Source organism: Aulostomus chinensis, chromosome 12 (assembly GCF_037954235.1).
Source record: "Aulostomus chinensis isolate RoL2024-O1b breed Wild chromosome 12, RoL_Achi_v1.0, whole genome shotgun sequence".
Lineage (NCBI taxonomy): Eukaryota > Metazoa > Chordata > Actinopteri > Syngnathiformes > Aulostomidae > Aulostomus > Aulostomus chinensis.
The window spans coordinates 19059076-19084316 of record NC_141331.1 but is presented as its reverse complement, the minus strand read 5'-3'; the positions used below and the strand labels follow the sequence as shown (position 1 = coordinate 19084316).

Sequence of the window (25241 nt, the reverse complement as noted above, 5' to 3'; positions counted from 1 at the left end):
TATGATGTCATCCAGGCACTGGCAGAATAAAAGCCTCAGCCAGACTCAATGTAAGAAAAAAAAAAAAAAAAAGCCATTTTCTCTGCCGTGTAAACAGATCTCTTGCATATGGATGGCATTGTTTTTATGTTAACCTGCCAACAGACAAACAATGGTCTCTTAACTGCCATGGCAGATATATAAAACATTCACCAAAGTCCACATATATCTTCAGTACTTTAAACATTTTACCTATTCAAAAATCCCAATATATTTAACACACCAAGTTTCAAGAGTGTGTAACATTCTCAAGATATTCTTTCATTCACAAAAGGTTTAGGGTCAGTTGTCCTACTGGACTGCTGGTAACCAGGATTTTCTATTGTGTAACTGAATTGTTAGCATGTTGTTGTGCTACTGTGAATAAGGTGGATGTTATTATTCCTCATTATCAAGTACAGCCCAGTAGAGCTGTGTTACTGAAGGAGAGCTGTGTAGGGTTCTGCTACTCAGACTTGCGTCTCCATAGACAGCAGGGTTCACGGTTACAGCCAGTAGAGCAGTTTTTACTTAATAAACTTGATATTCCATTTTTAAAACACATCTTTGGATCCTTGGTCAGGCATTGGCGACACAAACAAAATCACAAGTCACAGTTCATCGTTGATGATGTCATAAAATGTTGCATATATTGTAACTGTTTTGAGGAGTCCCTCTTGGCTCTCCCTAAGGTTTCTGACATTTTTTCTCATTGAAAGGGTTTTTTTGGGTTTAGCTCTTCCTTTACCTTGCAAAGCTGGAGGGTCTGAGAACAGAGGCCCCCCTCAGGCAAACAACCCTCTGGTAGGACTGGAATGGCCTCATGATCTCATAGAAATGGCTTGTTGTTCACTGCTGTCTACGTATTCATACATAAAAGCTCAAACTGTCCGTGTAGTAAAAGGTTCACACTCTCTCTATTGGTGTTTTCACACACTCTGTGTCCCCTGAGGTTTACCATGGTCCCAGGCAGTCGGCTGCCTCCATGCTGACCTCCATCCCCCCTGGGGCTCATTGGAGAGCGATGGGTTAAAACATGGATGAAGTGCATTCATGGCCTCTGTTAATTTGAGATGTGTCCCTCGGGAAGGCTCTAAGAGCTTCACACAAACCTTGGAAGTGACTGGGTCTTAATGTTCAGCCAGTCAAAGTCCTGCTTTTCTCATTTGGTGGTCACTTAACAGCTTTCTCAGGCATTATCATGTCCTCGGCTTCATACAGGCATGAACGGATCAATACTCGTAAAACCCTCATAATAGAGAGCTGTCCCGATGATGATCTGGTAAACCTGGAGTTCTTGGATGAGGTGAGATTTAATGTGTTTATCTCATCGTGCATTGATCAGTACAGCATTCTAGATGTAATGTGTTTTTTTTTTTTTTCCTCTCTCCTAGGAGACCATTATTGAGCATCTGCAGAGGAGGTATGATGAGCTGCAGGTTTACACGTATGTTGGTGATATCCTCATTGCGCTCAATCCCTTCCAGAATCTCAGTATCTACTCTCCCCAGGTTGGTTATGAGGAATGATTGCGACATACACATACCTGTCAGGTCTTGAGTTGTCAGATCGGTGTTCATTGCGCACAAACCGAAGACGGCGTATGATTGAGGGTCTTTTACTGGCATTTATACGAGGCTCACACAGCTCTTTATTTATCTCCCTTTCAATTGAACGATATTGTATGAAATCTCAAGTAAAGGTTACCACATGCACCACAAACCATGTTTTAATTCCTCTTTTCTATATGTGTATTTAAAAAAAGAAAAATCCTGGAGCAGCTCTGGTGAACTCAGCATCAGCAATTAACCAAAAATGTAAATTTAGTCGATTGATATTCTACTATCCCAGACTGTGTGCATTCATGCCATCAGTTAAAGTTTTTTTTTTTTATCAAGAAATGCAATATATAATTTTTTTTTTATTACAAGATGTAATATAGGTATTTTTTCACAAGTAATTCTCATGTCAAACAAAATTTGAATTATTTAATTTCAGCATATTTGTGTTATTATTAAACAATCACACTGATTATGTCAGGGAACTACAACCTATAAACATATAAAGGTAATAATGGTTTATTAATTGTTACCGAGGTTAAAGTGGGTAATAATTGCAATGCTGAAGCCATCTCCACGTCCAGCATTCTCAACACACGCTGTTATTTTCTTTCACATACATATTTTGAGTTTTGCCCTCTCTTGTAACAAATAAAAGACAAACGAGAAAATGGCAGAGCAAGACAGAGGGAAAATAAGATGAGTGTGTTCAGCTATATCTGTTACAAGTGGAGCAGAAAGAGAAAATGAGGATACTGGAAAACAAATGAATGGATTCATAAGTCACAACCTCCAATAAGGCTGTATCCGAGATAAGAAAAGAATAAGAAATAAGAATATAGAGAGAGAAAAAACACACAAGTGCAGCGAGCACGATCTAGTAGCCTATTTAACCTGCATACAAATGAATAAAGATGAAGAACGCACTTAGAACATTTATCAATCTTCTCTAAGGGGAAACTGAAGTGGTAGCAATGCAGTCATTGACAGTGTCTCTCCTGAGAAGGGACCACTCTTTTGAATAAATCCTGATATTATTCTGGTAAAACTGAATCATACCCTTCATATACGTGTGTGTGTGTGTGTGTGTGTGTGTGTGTGTGTGTGTGTGCGTGCGTGCGTGTGTCCTTGTGCCCTCTCCCAGTTCTCCAAGCTCTACCACGGTCTGAAGCGAGCTGACAACCCTCCACACATCTTTGCTACTGCTGATGCAGCTTACCAGGGCATGATGACTTTCTGCAAAGACCAGGTAAACACACACACACACATACACACACGCACACACAAAAACACACACACACACACACACTATGTTACAAACAACAAACCAAGAGATTGGGATCAGGTGAAAAGTGAGTTTGTGTGTATGATTTCGCATATGAATTTCTTTTTAGTGTATAATCATCAGTGGGGAGAGCGGCGCCGGAAAAACAGAGAGTGCTCATTTGATTGTTCAACATCTGACCTTCTTGGGAAAGGTATGTCATCAATTTAAGTCTCCCCCAAAGTGCTATAATGTACTAAAATATGTATATGGAAATCAAATATAAACGTTAGTCCCCACAACTCCAAAACTTAAATCGTGTGTCAGTTTAAAGACGAGTACATTAACAAGCCCAAATGTTTATATATAGAATTTGTGGCATTGTCAATGTAGCTCCTAGCTGTAAAGATATCTGTTTGTGCTGGTATTTTGTTTAGATATTTGGAAGCTGCCATCATAGGACGAACATAGATGTTTTATATGTGTCGTCTTGACATTATCACAGTCCTGTAGCCCATCAAGTACCCAAAAATGCAAGCATGACAACTCATTTCACAGGTTTTTGATTTTTAGAGAGACCAAGTACAAGACTGAGTGTGTAAACTGGAGCACTGAACCTCAGTCATCATCTAAAGACATCTGTTTGTGCTGGTATTTTGTTTAGATATTTGGAAGCTGCCATCATAGGACGAACATAGATGTTTTATATGTGATACAGTGTGTTTATAATGCAAGTAAATTGTCGTCTTCACATTATCACATTCCTGTAGCCCATCAAGTACCCAAAAATTCAAGCATGACAACTCATTTCACAGGTTTTTGATTTTTAGAGAGACCAAGTACAAGACTGAGTGTGTAAACTGGAGCACTGAACCTCAGTCATCATCTAATATTCTTAGACATGTTGCATATATTTAAACGCCTCCAACAGTAAAAGATCAAGGGAGCGTGTTGTTGCACTCAGGCAAACAATCGGACGTTGCGTGAGAAGATCCTGCAGGTGAACCCGCTTGTCGAGGCCTTCGGAAACGCCTGCACTGCTATCAACGACAACTCCAGCCGCTTCGGCAAATACCTGGAGATGAAGTTCACCCCCACCGGAGCCGTCATTGGAGCCAAGATATCTGAGTACCTGCTGGAGAAGTCCAGGGTCATCAAACAGGCTTTGTAAGTTGTCTTTGTCAGGTTTTGTCTCAGTCTTACTTTCTCATTCTTGATGATTTGGCTTCTCCCTCAGGGGAGAGAAAAACTTCCACATATTTTATTACATCTATGCTGGGCTTTACCACCAAGATAAACTGAAGACGTACAGGTTACCAGACAGAACGCCTCCCAGGTTAGTGCTGCACTGACACCAGCATAAGAATGTTTTCACTTCATATAAATCATGACGGGAATCTGCAGGTACATCGACAGCCAGCACTGCAGAGTGATTCAGGACATCGTGTCCAGCAAACTCTACACCGAGCAGTTTGACGCTATTCAGGAATGCTTCCGAAACATCGGCTTCACTGAAGAGGTGCTTGAATGCTCAGTGCCGCTTATTTTAAGATCTTTTAGGTACTATGTTGTATTTAATGCTTCCTCTTTTTTTTTAACTCTAGGAGGTCAACTCTGTTTACAGAATTCTTTCAGCCATATTGAACACTGGAAATATTGAATTTGCTGCCATCACATCCCAACACCAGACCGACAAGAGTGAAGTGCCTAATTCTGAGGCCTTAGAGAACGGTGAGATGCTTTAACTGCTCAAAGAAGCTCAGTGGTTTAATAGTGAGGTGTTTGCCTGGTGATCTGGAAAAATATAGGTTTAACATAGGTGGACATGGATACTACTTGTGTTATATTTTTACTTTGTGTAATATTTTGTGATTGTTGTATTTCTGTTGCCCTGTGTGAGCACGTGTGTATCACCTTTCAAAACCTGGGCTACAACGTGCTGTGTTGTTGATATACATGCATAAAAATCACAGATCAGAGCAGAGTTTTAGATGAATGGGCACATTACCGCAAGGAGGAAAAGTTGTGTAAAGTTGTGACTCAAATATACTGACAGAATCACTAAGTAGCATCTCAGTTAGATAAAAAAAGACTTGTTTGTTTTTAAGACATACCAACTAGATTTTGCTTACGAAACCGGCAGATTGTATTACTTATTACAAAAAAATAAAGCAACACAATCTTTTTGGAATCTAAATTTACTGTAATCTCTTTAGGTAAGATGACGTCTTATAAACAAGCCCCTTTAAGTGGAAGGTGACACTAGACTAGAAACAAGACAAATGTACTTTGGCAGTGAAAGTCTTGATCAAACCTTCTCATCCTTCCCCTCAGCTGCTTCTCTCCTCAGCATCGGCCCCGAGGAGCTCCAAGAGGCGCTGACCTCCCAGTGTGTTGTCACTAGGGGTGAGACCATCATCCGCACAAACACTGTCGACAAAGCCGCGGATGTCCGGGACGCCATGTCCAAGGCGCTGTACGGCCGACTCTTCAGCTGGATAGTCAACCGCATCAACTCTCTGCTGCAGCCTGACATGAATATCTGGTGAGTGTGTGCGAGGGATCGGCGTGGACGTATTTGTCATGGGCGATCACAGAGAGTTTGTGCAAAGCTCTGACGACCTTTCTGGAAGTCTGTAGAGGTAAATGCAAACATGCAGAGGAGAATATCAATGGGCGAGTGCAAGACAAATAAAAGGAGAGCAGAAAGAAGTTTAATAAATTTTTGATACAGAGTTGTGTGCAGAGATACTAATGTTCAGATGATTAAAAAGACTTCAGAGAGACTGCAAAGAGGCTGTTCATTGATCCAGAAGAATTCCCTCATAAATATGAGCATCGACTGTCAAGTAGTCATCTTCAGAGATTTACAAAAACTACCACTCCTGTCTGCATTCAAGTCATCTTCGTGGTTTCCTTATTGTCATTAATAACCCAGTAGCACTGGCTAAAGGTGACCTCTTCTTGGAGTGGGTGAGGACTGATCATGACAAGCAGCAGCTTCAACCTCAGAATACTGAACGTCGAGTCTTTATATCATAGAAATACTGAGTGTTTGTGCACATATTGAAAATGACTCAAGGTTAAATCAATACCGAGTGAAACAAAACCAGTTCTGATGCACTAAATCTTGACAGCTGATGTTTGTTTTCTTACCAGACAAGGCCGTCCATGCCAGACTCTTTATTTGGGTTGAACTTGGATTATCATTAAAGTTTTATCAATTAAAAAGGCTGCTGGGAATTGCTTGTTCTGTCACATGGAAGAATAAGTTTGTTTGTCCCCTTTTTTCTACTTTGAAGTGCCGCAGAGAGCGGCATGAATGTGGGAATCCTGGACATCTTTGGATTTGAAAACTTCAAGAAGAACTCGTTTGAACAGTTGTGCATCAACATCGCAAACGAGCAGATCCAGTTTTACTTCAACCAGCACATATTTGCCCTTGAACAAGTGAGTTTGACCTTCGCATAGTCAGTAATGATGATGCATTTTGCTAAAAAATGCCAAACGACTCTCCTCAGCAACAGAATTATGACACTGCATTTTTATTTGCAGCTGAGCTGTAATATGTGGAAAAAAATGTTTCATCCGTTTCTGTTTCAGTCGATTTAAAATAATCTGCAAAGTATTTGTCTCCTTCATGAAAACCAGTTCACCTGGTTTTGTTTGTGACAGTCTTATATTGCACATTAAGAGTCGGATAGTTTCATTTGAATAATACTTTTAATAGAATGTAAGCTCAAATGGGGACCATTTAAAAAAATAAACAGAAAAAACCCTCTATTTAGCTCTATTAAGTGTTCTCTTCATTTACAACATTTTTCAGCAGCAATAACAGGTTTTCACTTATTTATTATAGAGCTGATCTGTAATAATAAGACCTTAAGCTAAAAATGTCTCTTCAGTAAAGATTTCTGGGCTGCCCCTGATGTAGGGCTCAGTGGAAAAGGGCTTTTTATGTGGCGTGCATGTCTTGAGTCATGTCGTACACAGAGGCTGATTATTCTGAGTTAATGACTTAAACATGAGGATGGTTTAGATTCATTGGTTCCACTTTATTAGTAAAATATATATTTAAACCAACTTTTGATCTGAAATTAAATAGATGCAATAATATGATATGACTCTGGGTTATTTGCAAATTGAAATAAATTATGAATAAGTAAGTGGCTCTATTTGTTAGTTCAGAGCTGTTTTATACATTCAGTAAAAGACTCTATTATGCCGTAAACTTCAGCCGGCTGCAGCTGTTTGGTCCTGTTGATTAGAAACTTTTCCTCACGCATGCACACATAATATTCAGCCCAGATTGTGTAATTGGGTCATTTAGAGAAATCGTTAACTAGATTGTTACATATTCGCTGGTTCTAATTAGATGGAATACCAGAGTGAGGGAGTGGATGCCAGCCTGGTGGAGTACGAGGACAACAGACCCATCCTGGACATGTTCCTCCAGAAGCCTATGGGTCTGCTTTCCCTGCTGGATGAGGAGAGCCGCTTCCCTCAGGCCACCGACCACACCTTAGTGGGTAAGACGGTAGCAGCACCTGCAACGAGCACGGACATCGAACAAGAATAGAACTGATATGACAGGTCAGAGCTCAGCTGCTCCTTTAGGTCCCTCTTTGTTTCTATAAATTGTTCTTGTCTTCTTTACAGATAAGTTCGAGGACAATCTGCGCTGCAAGTATTTCTCCATACCAAAACGCGTGGAGCTGTGTTTTGGAATTCAGCATTATGCAGGAAAGGTATCAAAGGGCGCTTGCACCAAATGGTCTGCATGTCGATTTTAAAAGACCTCTTAATAAAGCCATGAATGATCAGAAAAAAATGTGTTGTAATATGAAACTGCGAGGAAATCTATTAGCTGCGGGTGGCATTTTACACATCAGTGGTTTTAAAAGAGGTTTTTGATAGCAATATTAAGCAAGAATTCTTTGGTGGATCATCGATTATTAATATTTGTTTCTTATCATTTTAAAAAAAAATACTTTAAAATGTGTGGGGTGACAGTTATTCATCATTAACACATATTGGTAACACTTAAAAATAATATTTAATGATGCATAAATCAGAGTTTCATGTAGTTAATGCTTAGTTCAGTGTTAGGTAACGGTTAAATAATCATTTACTAATGGTGTTCATGTTAGCTTTCTGGGTTACAGCAAAGATGGACGGAAAAACTGGAGGGTTGGCGTGGAACTTTACGGGAAGGAAACATCCTCATGTCTCCTTCTTACAGGAAGAGTCCAAAAATTTGCGTTGCTAAATCGTTACTTGGGCTTAAGTAATACTTATGAAGCACTGAATTGTAACTAAAAATGTGACGTATTTACCGGTAAACAGTATGATACCCAACCACACATTGCCTGTACTGGGCCCTTTTAACAGCAGCCATTTTGAAAGATGGCAGCTGTGAAAAGGGTCCACTGTAGATGTGACCTGCGTGACTGTGTTCTGTCTCTCTGGACAGGTAATGTACAATGTGAATGGCTTTTTGGAGAAGAACAGAGACACTCTACCAGCAGACATCGTTGTGGTGCTGAGAACGTCAGAGAACAAACTCCTGCAGCAGCTGTTCTCCAGCCCCCTGACTAAAACAGGTACTAACAGGAACATTATTCAACAGCTAAACCACACAGGAAAACTTTTCTTTGCTACCGACTATTGTTAACAATGCATGGTTCTTACCCGCTGAATTGCGATGGAGTCTACTCCTTCCATAAATGTTCAGGTAAGTGGGTTTCATAAAGACGCGGCTCCCGGGCGTCTCCTGGTCCCCTTTCATTCCAAGCCTCTATGTGCCGTGCTCGGATAAATCTGCAGTCTCCATTATCTCCTGAGAGGCTCAGCTCTCTGCACGGCGCTCTGTTTTTATTTTCACTAAGCTGTCCCTCTTGGTTTCCCACTGCTGAATGCTATCTACAGATTGTGGGTGCAGTGGGATATTTTTATGATAAGGTTTCGGAAAAACCCAGGGGATGAAGAAACAGTATTTAGAGAACACAAAAGCAACTCTTCCCTCCTCTTTTCTGTTGGTTAAATGAAGGTAGTAATGTGCTCGTCATTAGCCGTGCCTGAGGCCTCCTGGTCACTTGACTTAGCTGGAATGCTAATAGATGTGTTAAATTATCAGATTCCCACTCTCTACTTTATTTCAGCTAAGCCACATTATGTGATTTACTTCCTTTTTAGGGACCTGTAAATGCCTGCTTTCACTCCCCGCGGCATTAAAAGAAAAGATTCAATTCACAAAAGGCACCTTAGCTGAGACTGGAGTAGAAATCTGTGCAATGTGTCTGTAAACTTCAATAGCAGGTTGTGCACAAGGGAGCCTTCAGCCACTTCCTCTCTGCAATTAATGGCCTCAAAGGAGTACATCCTTTAAAAACAAATTCAGTGAACGCTTCATTTCAGTGCACAAAGGCACTGACTGCAAACGAAGATGTGCTGTAATGTTTACTGCTGCTGACATCGTGTCAATTAGGTCTAAAAGCTTCTTTTAGTTCACATTGTGCCTCTTCTCTTTTTGTCTGCTCTGATATTCAAAGTGCTGGATCAAAGTCATGTGATCATTTATCTTAGGAGAGAATAAAAAGAATAAAAAACCGACAAATATACAATATTTGTATAGAATTCTGTCTGCAGTATTCTTGCTGTCAACTCTTTTATTTCTTCAACTTTGCAGTGAGTGAAACTGGAGATCATCTAATTAGATAAAAAGCTATGAAATTCTCTGCTCCGGCTTATCACTCTGGAAAAGATGGAGTGCCATTTTAAGAGAGATACAGTATAGCATAAGAAAATTATAAATCTATTCTTCAGGGTAACATTTGTGGGAGGATTTAATTTGCATTTTACTCCACATTATGGAGTCACTGTTATCTGTGAAATTACCATTATCTGGAGGGATCCGATGAAAATCTGTTTTACCAGGGTGGTTTCACACTCTGGGCCGCCTCCTCACAGTGTCACCACTAGGGGACACACTCAGCGACCTGTGATGAAAATGAAATTATGGATGTAGGGTCCCACACACTCCAGTTTGCTGTTTCTGTATCGCTGTACGAGAATCCAAAAACATTACCAAACTCAAATGTTTTCTTCCACATGCCAGATTGGGGATGTGAGGATGTGACACTGATTCAGCCCCTGTTTGGAGAGCAGTAGGAAACTATTGTGGCCCCAGAACGTAAAAAGCCCCCTGGCAGTGAATAGGAGGGCCACTTGAGCCCTGCAGAATGTGGGTCCTTGAGTCTTGGACATGTGGTGGTGTTTTGTCAGAGGAAATGGGATGTATTTGCATGGACAAATTCCTCAGAGCTTGGGCCTTTCCCAGATCAGGGGGATCACAGTGTTTGAATTGGCTGGGCTCAGTTGGGCCTACCAGGGCCTGGGCAGCCCGCTGTGTGTGTGTGTGTGTGTGTGTGTGTGTGTGTGTGTGTGTGTGTGTGTGTGTGTGTGTGTGTGTGTGTGTGTGTGTGTGTGTGTGTTGCTGCAGGGCTGCCTGGCCCTGCTGCTTGTAGTGCTGCACATCTGTGCCCACACAGTGCCTCAAGACTTCCACTTTTTGTTAGAGCGCATTGAAATGAAGAATGTACCCAGTGCGCATGTGAAAAATATCATAACATATCAACAAAATTACATTTTTGATAAATAATCAGTTATCTGGATACAATAGTATGTCTTCCTTTGAGCCATGCTGCTCCACACACTTGCAAATGTTGGTGTGTGGATTAAAGGCTGTGGTGTCAACGACCCTTGCACTTCTTCCTTATACCCCTGATTGCTGCACCTTTGCCCATTTTCAAACTCTTTGCTAGCAGAAAATGCAAAAGTGTCGTGGTGGTGATTCCAGATTCCTGAACCACTTTTTTACCATAAGAATACAGAAATGACATAATAGCAGCACGCTGTTGTGAACCTTGCAGAGATTTGTGTATTTAGGCCTTTATTAAATAGTTTGTATGTGTTAGAAATAGAATGACCAAAAAAAAGCCCAACGCAACTTAAATGAGTCTCTGACGCGCAAAAGTAGAATTTGAGGGTTGACCGTTCCCACATTTTTTTGTAACTGTTTCATTTTTTCACTTTTTTTTTTCCTTTCTTAAACAGACTTTTTTCATGTTTACAGTTGCATTTGCATGAATCAGTGGGTTTACAAGCACAGTTGCCCTTGATCTATAGTTTAAGTTTTATTAGATCATGTAATTGGACTACTGTTGTTTTTCCAATGAAAGAATGTGGGGTGAATTAATTTATTGACGCATGTAGAATTATTTCCACCTCCAGAGTGGTAGATGGCGGTATGCCTCCTTTAACCCGTTTGCAAGCACACTTTTTGTTTTTTGTTTTTTTGTTTTGCATCAATTAGTGTATCAAACTAGTTGTGCTACAGCTTAGCTTTAAAGCAGTGGATTGAAATTCAGACACCAATAGATAAAAACAAACTACGACTTAAGCCGAAAATACATCACAAGAAATTGTCTCCTTGTCTGTCCAGACATGTTTTCTTTTTAGCCCTTGCACCTGTCATGATGATACCGGCCTCTGAGTTAAATACTGCAACAGAACTAACGGAACACTAGCAGAACCCCTGAGCCAGTTTGGGAAAGGCTGAAGTGTGTATGTGTCTGAAGAACTGCATTTCCAGCGACATTATCTAGATATGCTAGTCGGCCCTTGAAATGTATAATTTCAGTCAGTCTTACTTCTATACATGTATTTTATTCAAGAAAACAGCTTTTTCTAACATCGTGCGACCAATTGCTGACTGCAAGTGAACACACCATACTTTCAATTTCCACCATCTTCTCCTCTTGTGACATCTTAGGTTAGAAGTTCAAGTCTGTCAAATGTTCTGCACAATTTACATATTGGTTTTACATCCTCAGATGAAATACTTCTCCCATGTTCTGCATCTCCTTTTGTCTCTGCTCATGTTCGGAGATCCTCCCGTGTAGAAATGACAGGCTTCATCCAGCGATATGACACACATTGGGCTCTTTGTTCTCTCCCAGTAGAAGCCCTTTTTTATCCCAGTGGGCAGATAACCCACTCTAGCAGGAGAGACACTCACCGAGTGCGAATTTTGTTCAATTTCTCCCCCCTAGGCACACTATTGGAAAATATTTTGAGTCAGCAGTGGGAATTTGACGGACTTGCACATCAATAGCGAGGAGCTGGCTCCCCTAAGTCACATGGTACAACACCCTTTGATAAATGCAACACTGTGTTGTGTCACTAAAAGCCAATTACACCATGCTTTTTATGATTGATCTGCTCTGACAGTAGTGGATGGCATTTAAATCAACAGCCCCCGGAGCCATCTCTCGGCATAAACGGTGGTGGTTATGGAGGGTGGGGAGGGTTGTGGGGGTTATGGGTGCTTTAATCTCATTTGCTTGGTTGCTGAGTTGAGTTTCTAGATCACATGTGTTCAAAAAGAGAGCGGGAGAGCACGGCGGAGATATCCAGCAAGCCTCTGCTCACTCAGCTCCAGAAGGCTGCTCTCTCTTACAACTTTGATTGTCCCCCGTGTCGACAGCTCGATCCACAGCTTCTGAAGTACAAGGCGCACACTGGCACTCATAAAAGCATGTAGGGAGGTGTCATATTGAACGCGGGATTGCTTTTTAATCCCAAGCACATTGACTATTCTTGTCAATAGAACCCCAATACAACTGCCAGCTTGAGTTTTTTTTCCCCTACAGGATTCTTGCTGGGCTTAATTTTCAAAGTGAACGCACAGATGCCAAAGAAGGCTTTTTCTCTATCCGCCCCCCTCCCCTCCCTACCTCTCTGCCTCTCTCTCTCTCTCTCTCTCTCTCTCTGTCTGTCTCTCTGTTCGTCCTGGAAGTCCATGCCAAGAGCAACATGCGTGAAGCATTAACGATCAGTGGGACGCTCGTCCACCTCCTGTTTATGGAGACTGAATGACCTGATGGGAAATATTCCCCTCACCTGCTCTCCTTTTTACCATTAGCTTTTTAATTATTGCCACTTTTAGATTAACACTCTCAGCATTCTGGTTAAAATAGAAGCAAGAGTAAGAGCTGCTGTGACTTAAAAAAAAACCCACATTTGGCCTTTTTCTTTCGCCAACTGTCAGAGGACAATGTTACCGTTTTCTTGGTCTTCTCTGCATTTGAATAATTATTATCCACATCATTAGACAAGTTCCCAACTGTATCTAAATTAGAAGGTCTTCTTTAAGGCCGGACATCACAGGTGTTCCCCTGGTTTCATGTCTCAGGAGGCAGAAATCTTTGAGGATACTGACTATTAACCCATGCTCTAATCATGTAGTCAGGAGGGGATATGAAACCCTCCAGAAATATGAATTAATACGACCCGCCAAGGAATACATGAAGAAAGCAGAGAGTGTCCATTTGCAAGGCTTAGGTACAACTGTCACAGTTTCTCTCATCGCAGCGCAGCCCCTTCATCTCCCCTTGATGGTGTCATGGATGTGAGAGGCGTGAAAGCACAGTGACACTCCACGAGCCCGTTCCACTCGGAGCCGCTAATTCATCATGACAAATGTGCTCAGATGATCTGGCCCAGCAGCACTAATGGGGAGAGGGGAGAGCGCACTTCATTTGCACAAGACCCACTCCAATTAATCCATCCAGCTTTACTCTGGGCTAATTGGAGCGGGGCCCTCCCTGCCTGTGTGCTGGTAATAGAGCCGACATAGTTTAACGGCTCCTGTTCACCGCGATCACACTTTTTTTTGTGTGTGTGTTTTTATTTTTGTACATAATGCCAAAGGGGCGTTGGAGGTTGTAAAATCTGTCCCCTCTGATCCTAAACACACAAGGCTCTCTCAAACGTGTTCATAATGAGCAAATAACAGCTCCGATGTTATTATATTTAGTAGGTTGCTTCCATTTTCAGGTTCACACGTGAAAACTGTTTGCATGAACATTTCCAAAAAACTCATATTTGATTTTAAAAAAATGTTTTTGGTTTGTTTTTATTTTGTGCCAAATGCAACATAATAACAAAATGCAAAATAAATAATTTGCAGATAACTGTCAAATGTTAAGGCAGCATCATCATCGCAAGCTTGGAAGACTGCTTGAGCCCTTTGAAGTGCTCTCACTTCATATGTTTTGGGTTGTTTTGACTACGACAGAGAGGGAGAAGGAGAGAGAGAGAGAGAGAGAGAGAGAGAGTGTGTATGGTGTGTGAGAGTGTGTGTTTGTCTGTGGTTCTGTTTTCATCCCATGAGACCACATTCCTTTGGCGAACCACACAACCTTTGTCACAAGTAGAACATTATTTGTCTTAAGAAACGGCCGGTCGGTCGTTAATGAATCCTCATCAATTGATCTGATGTTTGTAATGCACACTAAGTCGGTGCAGGAGCCACGGAGAAAATCAGGCACTGATCCAGTCCTTTTATTTATTTATTTTTTGGCTCATTGTCAGACCACGTCCTCAACAACTGACGTGAGTCTTGAAAGTGTACTGCAGAAGCCAACTCCATATTTGCACTTTAGAAGTTCGCCCATGTGCGGTAGGGAATCTAGAGCAATTGTTGCCCTGTCACTTCAGCTTTATCTTAAAAACTTACAAAGGTTTTCGTCCTTGCCATACACTGCTCGGGTAATGCTGCCTCCTGTGTCTGCAGACATATTTTTTTCTAAAGGTGTGTGTGGCACATCTGTGCAGCTATTGTTTATTCATGGAGTAAACCCTTTGAAATGTGTTAAGATACTTCCCACTCATTATAAAAATCCTGCCACCCATGGATTAGGACTTTGATGTCACCAATCCTGCTTCAAAGGCTTCTTTCACTGCTATTAATCACAGTTTAGCCTCTGAAGATATAGCCAGAGAAAACATTTGGACATCTTGTGCAGAAACTTTGAAATGTTCAGACTGTCTTGCATATGCAGTGTTCGTATTCTTTCCGCTGTGTGTGGGGCTGTTGGACTGCTGTGCACGCAGCTGCACTCCTGAGTCTGTGGGATTCAGCTCAGATTTAGGCTCATTCTGAATTGTCTTTTATATTCTACTGCAGTATGCACACTACATAGTAGTGCAGGTTTTTTTTGTTTTTTTTTAAAACTTTGTCTGTCTTTTATCTTGTACGTTGAAAAGAATAAAACCTCCAAAGCATTTCATGGTTCACTCTCAATGAGGTTTTCACCCTTGCAGTAGTTCCAGCCTTTTTTGAGCCTTGAAGGGAAATGTATGTGTTTTTCAACCTACACGTTCAGATTATGTTTAGATTATGATTACTGTTCCTATTGAAGGGGTCGAACATGCGGAGCGGTGACATACTGCTTGTTCACTCCAAGTTCTTGTTTTTGCTTCTGACCCACTCTTATCAGTACCTATCATCATCTTCGAGAGGATTCTACGGGGATAAGCGGGTGTCTAAAATGTGACTGAAATCATTCGATAGTTTCCCATCATCCTCCTGGTCTCTGCTGTCTTTTCCAGTCTATATTAAATCATGTTTTAAGCACAGTGATGTTGATCAGAGGGCTGAAATCTACTGATGCGTTCCTACAGCCAGTATTAGGGATGCTGATATCCAACGTGTGGATATTTTTCCAACTGATTTGGCCGATAGCCGACATTTGCCAATGTCACTATTAACTCAATAAAAACAAGTTATATGATATGTCCGTACCGAAAAATATTTCTTTTATTTCTTTATTTTAAAATGTTTCGAAAGACCATAAATTATGTATTTACCACAATGTCTCCTCCTCTTGAATGACAGATGATGAGCAAAGATGAAGAGACTTCAGCAAAACTGGGCCGGTTGTAAGCTTCGGTCATCAGACCAATTCTGATATATTTTAAAAAAAAAAGTCCAATATCGCAGATGATGTGCTGATATTATTGTGCATCCCTTGTCGCTATGTCGTTAGCAAATTTGATTCATTGTTTTTCTGACTAAAATGTGACTTTTAAAATACCTGTAAATACATTCATGTGACTGAAATCGTAGAGGTTACTCGACGTGTTTAGTACCTGCTAACTTGACATGTACCACCACCTACTACCATTCTGGAGGTACAAATACTTATGTCAATAAATGGATTGTTTCTCCGTTCTTGTGTGCTGGGACAAGGACGGTAGTTCAATTAAATGGTGAAAATCAAACGAAGGGTCTTTCCTTGATGACACCAATATCTGAAAGTAACGATCCGAGCCTGTCAGTGGTACAAATAAACTCTGCGAGCTGATGGACTCTGATGTGGATAGCTGCTCCGTATTACAATACAGCCATCATGCGGTTGCCAGTTCAAATAATTTGAGTTCTTATCAATCATTTCAAACTCATCACATGGGAAAATGACTTTGAAAATATCAGGATTTCCCTTTAAATTAGCCGTTTTTATAATCCAGTGCATTTGTTTTGGTTTTACCAGGAAATCTGGCAACGTCCCGAGCCAGAGTGACGGCTGCCTCCAGATCTCTACCTCCGCAGCTCAGCTCAGGACGTTCCAAGGTGAGAGTTGTGCTCCTGTCATACAAATCCTCAAATCTGAGAGCGTAATGCTTTTATTTTTTATTTGTGGCTCAAAGGCATCACACCATAAGATACCCAGTAAAAAGATGTGCTGTGAAGCATAGCAACATTAATTGACTACCCTGTTATATTTGTTCGCTTGCTTGTGGTGATGCAGCATCGCCATCTGGCATTTGGTGTCATCGCCATAAAAGCACTTTTTCTTACTTTTCTTGTTTTCTGTTGTTCATGGCCACCAAAGTAAAGTTTGGCTCTCCTTCAATAAATAATTATGTCAACATAGGCAACCGTGATTCTTCAATATCTTGTTCTGGGTCTCAATGGAAGACACTGAATTTTTAAAAATCTAATTTTGTCCGTTGACATTAATCATGTTTGAATATTTCACACAGCCAAAAGGTTCCTTAAGCCCCTCTTCCGCTGGCCAAAACCCCCACAAACATCTGGCTTTTGTCTGCATTTGGGAATGAATTTAAAGCGATACTCCACCAAAAAAATGGATTTTGATTTTCAAGTACTCACAGATAGGTGTCTTGAGCTCACAAGTGTGTGTTTTTCACTTTCTTCATTCCCTCTTTGTATCTCCAGAATGTGAAATAAACCTTTCAGTTCTGACTCTTGACCTCATGGCTCATCAAGATGAACAAACCGGCTCACGCTCATTGTTGCAGCTGCAAACTGGACATGTAGTTAGTTTGTTTTGAGCTCAACTCAAACTGTTTGTGGATTGCTGGGCATATGGCTGGATAAAGATGAGAAAATGGTCCTGGTGATGTGCTTGAGAGTCCTAAACTGACATGTGCTGTTGTTAGCGGTCAGTTGTCATTAGCTTCAAGCTTAATACATGTGGCTGGTTCCTTCTGCATTCTGGAGTTATGCACTCATGGTGAACTCTCAAATAAAACATCTTCGTGAGCTCAACATACCTATTTGTGAGAATCGAATGGCAGAATATATTTTTTGAGCAAGTTAATCGGCATTAAGTCCCTGTTCTCCCTGCGGTAGTGAATTTGCGTCTCACTTCCAGAGCAACGCCGTGATACACGCTCTTTAGCATTGTTCAACTGGTGGTGAGAGGGAATGTGAAAACATACACACAAACAAACAAAAAAACAAAACACGGCGCAAGGTTGTTTTTTTTTCCTTTGGAGTCCTGCACCAACTATTTTAATCCAGTGTCTCTTGCATTATTCAAAGGAAAGCGTTCACAATGTCTGTAAGAAATATTTTCTTGTGAAGCCAAAAATTTATTGGCCCATGTCAAAATAAAATAAATCACTTCATGGTCTACAGTGGAATTCCCCTTGAAAGTGAAATTCAGCTTCTATTCTACTTGTCTATCCATTTCTGTCTTCCTTTATTTCCATGTTATTCTCCGACATGTGCCACAATCAAAGTCTCCCAAATACCTATTGAAGGTAAGGCTTCCATCTAAAAGTGACAAAAGCTTTTAAATCTTCATGTATTTCCAAATCACAGACCAGTTCCAAGCAGTCTGTAACCCAACTCTGAAACAATAGTTTTCTTTTTCGAACTGTGAATCACGTAGCTTCATTGTTCTGCCTTTGGAAAATGAATTCTTTGTCAAAAAAAGTGTCTCATATGGTGCAAAAAAGTGCTCTGACACTTAGCTTTGGAGTAACTAAAAACACAGGCACACATTTGAGGAAAGAAAGAACTTCCTAGTCTTACTTTGTTAAACCTACTTAGTTATTCTGGACCCAGAAAGGACGTCTTTTTGTAGTGAGTTGGTGTGACTGATGTAGTATTCACACCGCCGTGTTCTCAATCAAAGTTTGGAAAAGCTGACAGAAACTACCACTGATAAAAACTTTACAGAGCAGCAGATGAAAGTAAAATGACGGTAGTTAAAATGGTGGACGTGACAACATTTGTATTTCTGTATGATCAGAAGAGGAAGGCATTAAATTTGTCCCTTCATGTACCTCAGAAAGCATCTGACATACCTTTCTGTTTCAGGACAGAATAAAGTATTCAGATATGCACTTTGTTACATAGACTTACCATAAAATATCTTTTGCGTCATTAATTTTGATGAAGCCATGAACTGCAGAACCATTAGAAAGCTTATATTGTGTCTCTGTTAATCCGTCGTCGGGATGACTGTCTGCTTGGTGATGGCTAGTCTCATTACTCAGAATGCTCTGCAATTCTCCGGTGCCCCACAGCAGTTCAGTTATTCTCTAGATTGTTAGTTTTAATTGTTTATGGGGCCATGTTATACAGATGGCACAGTTAGTACAGCTGTGTGTTCCCAACTGGCCCATTTAGAGGAAGGAGACCTGCTGCAATAATACCTTTATCTCTGCATAGCCCAGCCACCATGTGAGGTTATAGATGAACTGACACTTATTTGAACCTGCTGCTGGGTCTGGGCTGGGTTTAGCCTGGGTCTGGCCTGGGTTTAGCCTGGGTCTGACCTTAACTGATTTGTCTGTGTTCAGGTGGACACCATGGAGATGATGCGTCACCCCGAGGAAACCACCAACATGAGGAGACAGACTGTGGCCTCCTATTTCCGAGTGGGTTTTTCTTTTATCTGTTTTTCCTTTTTTTTTTTTTTTTTTTTAACAATTCACAAAACAACAGTACACATAATTTTGTCTTTCGCATTAAAAACTGCAGGTTTGTCAGCAAGCGGAAAACTTTTCAGAAACTGATATTTTAAAAATTCACAAGCCGGACTTCATACATTATTGACACATATATTGGTCTGAAACTGACACTAAAACCTGGAACGGGTGCCAATAGCAATGTTGCTGGGTGACGTGGATCCTCTCAATCAGTGTGTGTGTGTGTGTGTGTGTGGGGGGGGGGCATTATTAATATTGATACCTGTTATTAACCTTTTGTCCTTCTCACCTGCATACATTGTCCAATACTGAGCATGGATCTGGAGCAGCTGAGGCACTAATGCTTCTTCTGTGTACCGATAATTAGTAGTCGAGGAGATTGATTGTCATTATTTGAAACCACTTGGCTATACATTGACAGAAGAAAAGAAATCAAGATATTGATGTCGAAATTAAAAATAAGACAAATTCCAAAATAAACCTGGAAGTTAACTGGAGAGTTTAATAATGACCAGAACGATGATCGGCTATTGCTGGAGACAGGTAGCCGGTCAGATGGTGTTGTGGATGGCACATGGCTCCTGAACACAGGGTGGTCAAAGTGCATCTTTGAATCACTTTATTTTATTGTCGATCACATTAAAAAAAAAAAAAAAAAGTTTCAGATTCTGAAAATGCTGAATTATCAGGTCTGATAACTGGCTACGCTGATAATCATTCACCTGTTGTGTTGAAGTGTATTTTAGATTCCTATTTATTTTTCAGTGTTTTGCATGCACCAAGTTACCTGGTTGTACTCCATGTGAGCCACATTTTAATCCAGTTTATTGTCACTATTTTGTGATTTAATTCTGATTAAATGTTTGCATTTTGTCTTACTAAGTCTTAGCCTCAGTGTGCAGTTCAGTAATGAGCGCTGTATTAAGTTAGAACTCTCTAACAGCCGAAGCCAAGGAATCTGTGCAAGGATTGAAAAAGTCAGAACAGCACATTTTATTTTGAAGTGGAAGAAATAAGTTAGAGGTTGGAGGTAAACATCTGCAAAAATCTTTTATTTCGCTGCACTTTCAATCCTGCAAATCAGCTGTTTGTGTTTTTTAACGTGGATGTGAAGACAAGTCACCGAATACTTTCAGAACGGATCGGCAATGTCAGCGATTATTTTGAAGTGCAAATCATCATTGTAATGTGGATCCACATGGTAACTGTTTGTTGTTGTGCGTCTACAGTACTCTCTGATGGACCTGCTGTCTAAGATGGTGGTCGGTCAGCCACATTTTGTCCGCTGCATCAAACCCAACGATGACAGGAAGGCGCTGTGCTTCAATAAGGAGAGGGTGATGGTTCAGCTGCGCTACACCGGGATCTTGGAGACGGTGAACATCCGCCGGCAAGGCTACTCCCACCGCATCCTGTTTGAAGAGTTTGTCAACAGGTAAGAACGGTGTTGAGACATGCAGCACCCTCTCTCTGCAGCACGCACACACACACACGCACATGCTGACACAACCCCAGAGATGGTGCAGAACAAGTGAGCCGTGCTCGACATCACACAACAACACGGCTTCTTTAATTAGATAGGGGTACAAGTTGAGCGGTGCAAGAGACTGACTAATTGGCGTCATTAGCGATAGTGCAAGATGAAATCCTACAGCTCTTTTAGTGGGGTGGATACTCTTGTCTGGAAATTATGGATAAAATTCAAACAGGGAGGATCTATGATTATAAGGGGAGATGCATGTTAATGGATTTCTTTTTACTCTTCATAAAGAGTTTGTTCTTCAACTCGGTGACCTGGAAAAGCACAAGTCTAGCATCCTTGTCCCATTGGTATCGCATTAAAACACAATTAAAATAACGTTTCATCATTAGGGGGCTTTATGTAAGTGTGTTGTTTTTGTTTTTTAAAATGTGGGGCAGGATTTGTTAATAAGTGCTACAAACCTCTGTTCAAATCAATCGATGTACGATATATTTACATGAAACTTGTGTTCGATTTTTCTTCAGAAAAAAAAAGAAATCTAGCCCCCTCTAATATTGGGACGTTAAGGTGATAAAAAAAAAAAAATTCATGAACTTAGCTCCGTGGCCTGGAGCAGAAACTTTGAGATGATTGGTTAGTCTCGCTGCTTTATTAAGAAATTGTGCCTCTTTTTCACCAAATGGTTATTCTTTGTGTGCCCTAGTTTTGTGATTTTTTTTTTTTTAGTAAATTACGATTGTCCATCAACGCGAGCCTGACGGGTTTATCTCTGTAACACCTGTGTGTGAGAAGTGTATTACAACTTCAGACTACATTTTAACCTCCTGTTGAATACGTATTATCCCACCTGAGCCAGGCAGACATCGTACAGACAGATCCGAATGGCTAAACTGCACCTTTAGTGAAAACTGATTTAAATTTGTGCTCTCATATCAAAGGCTTGTCTGATGTTGCCAAGCAGTGCTTTGTATTTACCATCAAAGAAATAACAGGTATCAACAGGAATTAGAATGAAAGGCTGTCGACTGAGGCAGGGAGGGGAGTTCAAAGAAGTTTTTCTTTTTGTTGTTGTTCTTCTTTTTTGACCAGCACCGGAACATGAGATGAACTCGTAGTTATGGAGCCTTGATGTCCCAGAGCAAACAGTTAGAGCTACTCTGTCATATGCTGGTATTTTGTAAACTACAACGAGAGGATCAGTGGACAATGTGAGTGATGAACGTGCAGCAGAGCTAATGCATGCTGATAGGCTGGCCTGATGGGCTGCGTCTTTGGCGACTGAAATAAGAGACGATCATCTGTTCAAAAGAGTACCAACAATGAGCCTCTGTGGAAGACTCACGTCTCCATCAGGCTTCTGTTCAGAGAAGCCATTTTCCAACTGTGGGGGTCTTTTATGATGTTTCTAGTTGTTGTGTGGAAAAAGGAGTTTTCCCTCTTTATCAGAGTTGGGCTGAACTACTCTAACATGTTTCTAAAGAAGGGCAACATGCTCGTAGCTAATGACTTAAACTAAAGATTTCATCGCAATACTTGTCTACTCAGTTTGGAATATTGACAGAAATTATACAGTGTACTCTGTGTTTGCACAAAAGTAGAAAAAAGTACGGTAACATTCAAAGGAATAGTCTGGACTTTTTTGGAGCAACCTGCTTTTACGTTATTGCCTTGATGAGAAAGTCCATACTGATCTCCTGATTGTACCGCACGACCTTGATAAGGGTGCAGAATGAGCTTATTCTAGTTAGCACTCAAACCCCCTCTGCACTCTGCATGCCGCTGGTTTCAAAGCCCCCCCCCCCCCCCCCTTTGCTCCATGAAACAATGTCACCATCTCTGAGCTAGCCAGCGAGTCGCATCTACATGCTGATAATGTGTTGATTAAGATTTGGATCGTCAATTAAGGCTGGGCTGATTGTTTTTTTGGTGAGTAGTTGTCAAGCCAAACAACAAATATATACATAGGTAAACAAGTTTCCAGATAGAACACGGTTTCCACCGACGTTATTCAGGAAGGCCACTGTTGCTGCATCCCAGGTTTAGCGCCACCCAGACAATTATCATGATCATATAATGACAATAATAACTTTATGTGTAGAGCACTTTTCAAAACAACATGACAAAGTGATTTCCAAGATTAAAAGGTAAAGACATAAAACACATAAAAACAGGTTTTAAAAAAAAGGAGATCGATAACGCGTCGCCATTCATGAGAATACCATTACCTTATGAAGCTAAGGCTGCAAGCATTTCATCATTTTCACATATGAAAGAAATCTTTAAAGGCTTTCTTGCCATTAGAGTTAAATGAAAAGTTTGTTAGGATTCATGTCCATATGGTAGACACCAAGACCCGGATGGGAGGCTATTAGCTAAGGTTATAATAAATCCTGAATAAAGGGTGAATACCTGGCTTCAAATGATAGCAACTTGCCTGCGAGCCCACTTAAATATGATAATAAATATGTTGCTTTGTTTACTTTTAAAGCAGCATAGTCAAAAAAGTTATGTTGCTGGGTGGCGAGGTTTAGAAGGGTCGCTGGTTCGATCCTCACTTCCCCCGGTGACCATGTCGAAGTATCCTTGAGCCAGACGCTCCTGATGAGTAGAGTGGCACCTTGCATGGCAGCCTCCACCATCAGTGTGTGTGTGTGTGTGTGTGTGTGTGTGTGTGTGTGTGTGTGTGTGTGTGAATGGGTGACTGGGACAACACTGTAAAATGCTTTGAGTGCCGCTAAGGTAGAAAGGCGCTATTTAAAAATGAGTCCATTTACCATTTAGATTTGCTGATAGAAGAGATAAAATACACAGCACCGCTGCATTCGAATCTCTTCAGATTTTATGTGAAACAACTGATCTTGACAAAGAGACTTAAGCCTGGTTTATGCTTCTGCATCGCGTCGACGCCGACTGAGCATTTATAGTTCTGCGTCTAGGGAACGCGTTGCTCTGCAATTCACCGCCAAGCCGTTAGGGGGGTGTGGCAGTGTCTTTGTATGGTTTCGGGGGCTCTGTCGGATTCCAAAACAAAACTATTTACAACAGAAAGTCCAGTGCTTTTCTTTGAACGACTGTTTGCTTTCATGAATCAAACTGTAAACTTTGAACATGACAAACATGACTTCTTGTGGCTATTTTCTTCCGGAGACGCACATATTTGCCGCGGAGGTTTCTCCACCTCCTCATGCATTCGGCGACCTTCTCTGAGCGGACCAATCACAGTCCTTGACGTTCACGTCACGACGCGTCGACGCGATGTGTAATCAGGATTTTTTTGAAGGTCCACGTCAGGCTACGCCGTAGGGTCTGCGTAGGGGTCTGCGTCGACGGCGTCGGTACGGCGTCGCCGCGACACAGTCGCATAAACCAGGCTTTAGCCGTAGAGTAAAACGAGGGTAAAAGACTTAAGCTTCTACTGTGGCATCACGTTTAGGATGAACGACAACATATTGATGGTACATTGACGGTCGTGCATGTGTTAAAATGCGCTTACAGCTACAGCTTGACTTACACTGACTGAGCAGCGGTAGGTTAGGCTCTTGTTTTCCTCTCCTTACCTCTTTTAAATCCTCTTCTTTTTGCCACTGACATGATTTCTCTACTGAGAATTCTGAGTTGGGTTCTGGTACCTGAAAGAAGCACTACAAGTGTTATCAGAGGTAATCAAGTATTGAAACAGATATTTATCTTTTTCGTGGTTTGGTACAATTTTTCTAAATTATTTTTGTGACTGTGTTACTGTGGTACATGAATGTTGTTCTGTAGCTGAAAAAATGAACAACAACTGTAAACTCCCCATCCTAAATTGATCTTTTTTTTACTAAGGTAATTACAGGTTTATGTCTCCATTCGTGTTCTCCAGATGATGGCATCTTTGCAGCTACACCCCTGCTCTTGATGTACCAGAATAATATACTACTACTGCTATTAAATATCACGTGGTTCACAGTCCTCTCCCTTGTCTTCTCCCACAGATATTACTACCTCGCATTCCGGGCTCACCAGATGCCCGAGACCAGCAGACAGAATGCTGTCGCTATCTTGGAGCGAGCCAAACTGGAAGACTGGGTGCTTGGAAAGACCAAGGTTATGTGAATCTTAACTCTAAGACAATAATTAAAACAAAATGTTGCGTTACAATGCTGGCACGATAAATCAAAATAAAAAGAAACATTCATATGTGTGAGCGTGAGGCGATACATTGTTTTTTTTCCCACGTTAAGTTAAAGGTTGGCTTAAAATGCCAGTGTAGGCTGTACACTGATGTGGCAGGATATGCTAACCTGAGCTAAACATCCCGTCAGGTCTTTCTGAGATATTACCATGTGGAGCAGCTGAACCTGCTGCTGAGGGAAGTGATAGCTCGGGTGGTGGTGATGCAAGCCTACACCAAAGGCTGGCTGGGTGCTCGACGTTATCGAAAAGAGAGGGAGAAGAGAAAACATGGTGCCATCATCATCCAGTCAGGTACACGAACAGTCATTGAACTGTAAATAGAGGGAAGGAATTAATAAAACCTGTGTCAAAAATGCTGATTTGAGAGCAGAATTAAGATGTATTCTTTTATCACCTGATGATGAAACAGATGCAAATGTGCAATTTCCTAATGAACTAAAGGTCTATTATTCAGCGGTGCGTCTTCATGAAAGAGATGAGTTTGATAACCACAGCTTGACCTGCGAGCGTTAAGAGCAGTGATTCAGCGGAGACAATAAGACTTCAGAGAGTTCAAAGGGATCCATCCCTCTGCCACCTGGTTTAGCTGTGTTTTGAAGTGAGATCTTGTGTAGTATGTGCAGTCTATTTTATTTCGCAGAGGTAGGTC

At 41.1% G+C, this 25241-nt stretch overlaps 1 protein-coding gene across 5 annotated transcripts in view; it reads left to right on the top strand.

Moving 5' to 3' along the window:
* myo3b (myosin IIIB) overlaps positions 1-25241 on the top strand; it is a 69310-nt gene that overhangs the window by 24087 nt on the left and 19982 nt on the right. For 4 of the 5 annotated variants that reach the window (XM_086220693.1, XM_086220690.1, XM_086220691.1 and 1 more), the window contains 19 exons: positions 1240-1324; positions 1413-1529; positions 2722-2826; positions 2972-3055; positions 3806-4008; positions 4079-4177; positions 4246-4360; positions 4446-4572; positions 5176-5386; positions 6144-6291; positions 7217-7370; positions 7501-7589; positions 8315-8444; positions 16239-16318; positions 17737-17757; positions 18805-18882; positions 20163-20368; positions 24391-24502; positions 24721-24883. In XM_086220693.1, coding sequence (XP_086076819.1) covers positions 1240-1324; positions 1413-1529; positions 2722-2826; positions 2972-3055; positions 3806-4008; positions 4079-4177; positions 4246-4360; positions 4446-4572; positions 5176-5386; positions 6144-6291; positions 7217-7370; positions 7501-7589; positions 8315-8444; positions 16239-16318; positions 17737-17757; positions 18805-18882; positions 20163-20368; positions 24391-24502; positions 24721-24883 — 2327 coding nt within the window. The remainder of the gene's footprint in view (positions 1-1239; positions 1325-1412; positions 1530-2721; positions 2827-2971; positions 3056-3805; positions 4009-4078; positions 4178-4245; positions 4361-4445; positions 4573-5175; positions 5387-6143; positions 6292-7216; positions 7371-7500; positions 7590-8314; positions 8445-16238; positions 16319-17736; positions 17758-18804; positions 18883-20162; positions 20369-24390; positions 24503-24720; positions 24884-25241) is intronic. The other variant, XM_086220692.1, reaches the window with a different exon arrangement.